This window comes from Eurypyga helias, unplaced genomic scaffold (genome assembly GCF_000690775.1).
Source record: "Eurypyga helias isolate BGI_N326 unplaced genomic scaffold, ASM69077v1 scaffold19987, whole genome shotgun sequence".
In the NCBI taxonomy this organism is placed as follows: domain Eukaryota; kingdom Metazoa; phylum Chordata; class Aves; order Eurypygiformes; family Eurypygidae; genus Eurypyga; species Eurypyga helias.
In genome coordinates this window covers 1-3,636 of record NW_010260086.1, presented here as the reverse complement: position 1 = coordinate 3,636, position 3,636 = coordinate 1, and the positions used below count along the sequence as shown (strand labels likewise).

Genomic DNA, 3,636 nt, shown 5'->3' with positions numbered 1-3,636 from the left:
TGCAAGTAACAAGTTATAGCTGGGGGCACATGCAAAAGATTTGACTCTTGGCCCTTCAAAGCTTGCTCCCTGGCTTTGAGGAGCCGTAACAGGATGCTTTTCCAACTGTTGCACATCCTGGATTCATGCCGGAACTGTAGAACTCCAACCCTAATAATAACAACTCCTGAGTTCATGGGCTGGATGAGAGAGCATTCTTTTTCCTCAGGCCTCTTTAAGGTGTTTGGAGTCAAAGTCCAAAACAAACACGAAAGCATCCAAAATCATTGTTCTCTTTTGGAGACCCTGACCTCTGAGCCTCGCTTCCCGACAACCTGAGCAGGAAAGCTGCCAGGAAGGACTGCACCAAGTGAAATAATGGCAAAACCCAGCTAACTAAAGGAAGTAGAGTCCCCAGGGGGAAAGAAAAGTCATAACTGGTAGCCTTTAAAGGGCTCCTGCTGGCATTGTATGAAATTAGGAATGAGGCTGCTAATTTGCAGGAAAGTTTTCCCATTTCTAAGAAGCGTATGGCAGCAACAGAACGCACGTGCTTTTGAACATTACGTGTAACAGACTGCACGTTCTCCGTGCGTGGGTGAAGGGGAGCATCAGCATGGCACAGAACCCAACTCTTCAGCAGAAAGGACCATGTCCTCTGCTTACACGTCACCCCTCGAGTCAAAACACGAGGGTTGTCTCTGTCCCGTAGGTCTGTCACAGAACTCGTCCGCAGAACAGGAAGTTCCCAGGCTGTAGGGCTGGAGTCCATGTGTCCCATTCATACAATTCCTGCTTTTTCACCAGGAGAACGGGTACATCCCAACCCTGCCTAACAGCCCCTACACCTGGCATCCTTACCCTTCTCTCCAGCTGTTGTGCAAGGCTGCAGCATCCCTGCAGGTACCAAAAGCTATCCTCCAAACACACCAAACGAAAAAGCAGCCTTTCTTTACACTTGGTGGGCTTTGAATTCAGACCCCGTGGAGTTGTTTGCGCTGAATGCAGGGGATTTATGTTCCAAAGCTACCATTAAACGCTCCTTGCCGTGGAAGGAACTCGCATGCTCTCTCAGGTCCTTGTTCTCCCCCCTCCCATTGAGCTATGATGACACTCAGCAAGGATGAGCAAAAGGAAAAAAGATAGGCTCCAGCTCTTTGCCAAAGCACTCAGGAAATCCATGGACTAAAAAAACAGCAGGAGACTTGCGTTTCACAGCTCCATCTCCACAGAGCCCACCTGAGAGCACCACCGGCCAAAGGCTTGACAACCAGGAGTCTCTTGGGGATCTGCATCACCCGCTTGCTGCTGGGGGCTATGGGACTCCCAGAGCACTGGCCCTACAGCTCCAAAGCCAGCCCCTTCCCCAGCCAGCAGGGAGAGCCTGCCCTGCGGCTCTGGCATCGGGGTTCGCCCGCTGCTTTGACTCCAGGGGGTGAGGACTTTGTAGATAAGGCACAGGCCAAAGCCACAGGTATCCGCAGGAAGCCTGTGGAGGACACACCATAGTCTCTGCTCTCCACTCCCCTGCCAACCAGTTTCAGTACTTTTTTAACTGGTTTTGTGTGATTTGATTTATTTGGGAGAGATTTTGCGTAGGGTTGCAATAGAAAATTTATTTCTTGAGGCACAGATTTCCCCCCACACCCACACCACTTCACTTCTTTCCCCCCTCCTCTTCCAGTGACAGATGACACATGCCAGCGGGAAGCGTGCGCAGCTCCAGCACTGGGCGGAGTTATTTTTTTTAAATCAAACGATACAAGTTTGGTCGTTCTTGGTTTTGGGGACAGAGGTTTTGCCCATCAAGCAAGCTAAATAAATAGGAATGGCATCAACTGCAGTACGTTGTCTCCTGATTCGCTACAGCATTTCCCGCGTACCGGGCATGGCCGCCTCCCGAATAAGCAGAGTCAAAACTCGCCGGTAGGCGTCCAAGACCTCTTGGGCAGAAGGTCTTTGAGCCGGGTCCTCCTTCTTACATGCCGCGTGGATGTCAAACAAATGCAGTCGCACAATGTCACTTCCTTCAACGTGGCCCAAGAAAAAATTGGAGACATCTGGGATTTTCCAGATGTCTGTTTTCTCATCATAGGCGGGCATGAGGGCATCCTCGAACGGCACCTTGTCCCCGTAGGGCCAGCGCTGCTCGGGAGCTACAAACTCACCCCGGAGCTCCCGATGACCGCACTTCACCAGCCTGCCGGCGCTCCTGTTCACGAGAGGCAGGGCGTCCAGATCGTTCACCAGGATGTGAAAGTCGCTCGTTAGGAGATACTGGGAGAGGACCTTGTCCAGGTCATTTGAGTCGCACATCACCAAGGTGCCCAGGGGGCTGCTGTGCAGGTACCGAATGATGCTCACGTAGTCGATCACAAGCATCAGCCGGCGATGCCACGTGTTCATGCCCTTGTACTTGGGGATGTGGAGAGTTTCGTTCAGGCCCCTCAGGGAGCCTAGAGGATGGTACTCGGTGAGGATGGTGAACTGCTGCTCGCAGTAGCCGAGCAGCCGGACAACGTGCTTGCTCTGAAGTGCTTTCAGCATCTTCAGTCCGTGGAGAAAGTCCTCCTTCAGCTCCGAGTTGGTGAGCTGCGAGAGGACCACTTTGTTCTCCTTCCACTCGGAAAGGAAGACCTGGGAACACAACAAGAGACACGTAAGACACGTGGAGAGCCGCCTTCCACTGACGTCCGGGTGGCTGCTCAGTCACAACGGCAAGTGACGGTCCCCAGGCACAGCCAAGCCTTTAGGCAGGGCCATGTGCCTGTCTCAACAAGCCCTTCCCAACATCATAATTACATCACCATTTCCTAATTTTTTCTTTAGAACAGGCAATGCCATGAGTTCAGTTATTTCATAGCACCCAACCAGCCAGTCTTACTGTGCCGCGATGGCACCACGCTCCGCGAGCACATCACCGATCGGTGATTTTGTTTGTGTAGCTGGACGTGGTTCGGGATCAGGGCTGAGGCCCAGGTCATGCTCATCACACCTTACAGCATTAGCTGCTGTGAGGATAATTATAACGGCAGTATGGGCACCAGTTAGCCAGCCAACAGTGAAAGCTCTTTATTTTAATGAAAACCAAACTCACCTTTTTCACAGCTCCTTCGCCAACACACTTGAGTTTCCTCACTTCCCTATTTATGGCTTCGCAGGTCAGCCACGGGGAGCAGTTCTTCCCCGCTCCCAGTTTGAAGTACCCGAAAGAGCAGAGGCCAGGATCCGTTCCGGCGCGTCCCGGAGAGACGTAAAACTTGCTGAGGTACAGGTAGAGGAGGGCATTGAGGAGCAGGATGGCTCCAAGCAGCAACGCCAAGGAGACAGAGGACACCTCCCTGGGAGGAAGATCCCGCCGGATAAAGTGTGGTTTCTTCTCCATGACCGTGCCTTCTGCATTCTCCATGGGAGACGGAGGCTAAGCAGGACCCTCTTCCCAGCCCAGGGGTGAGTGTGGGTGGGTTTTTTCCATGGCGGCCCAGCAGCTGCCCCGCAGCCCCCGAGCCTGCGGTCACGGACACGCGTGGCGGCCCCCCACGGTTTCAAGCTCGCCGCTCGCCTCGCCGCTCATCCTCCCGCTTTCCCAGGCGGGAAGGCCCGGGCCGCTCGACCCCGGAAAAGCCAGCAGCGGCGGGGTGCGGGGGAAGGCCCGAC

At 53.7% G+C, this 3,636-nt stretch overlaps 1 protein-coding gene across 1 annotated transcript; it reads right to left on the bottom strand.

Annotated features, from left to right (window-relative positions):
• Positions 1-1,768: 1,768 nt before the first annotated feature.
• POMK (protein-O-mannose kinase) lies at positions 1,769-3,364 on the bottom strand. Its single transcript, XM_010154932.1, has 2 exons — positions 3,077-3,364; positions 1,769-2,616 (listed from the first exon to the last, which is right to left on the bottom strand). Exons 1-2 carry the CDS (start codon positions 3,362-3,364, stop codon positions 1,843-1,845), a joined length of 1,062 nt encoding a protein of 353 aa, XP_010153234.1. The 3' UTR covers positions 1,769-1,842.
• Between the last annotated feature and the right edge of the window lie 272 nt (positions 3,365-3,636).

Excerpts from the sequence above, each read along its gene's own strand:
- POMK (XM_010154932.1), bottom strand. The coding sequence starts at position 3,364 with ATGGAGAAGAAACCACACTTTATCCGGCGGGATCTTCCTCCCAGGGAG. Across the intron at positions 2,617-3,076 it reads GCGAAGGAGCTGTGAAAAAG|GTCTTCCTTTCCGAGTGGAA; the intron begins GTGAGTTTGGTT and ends TTGTGTTCCCAG.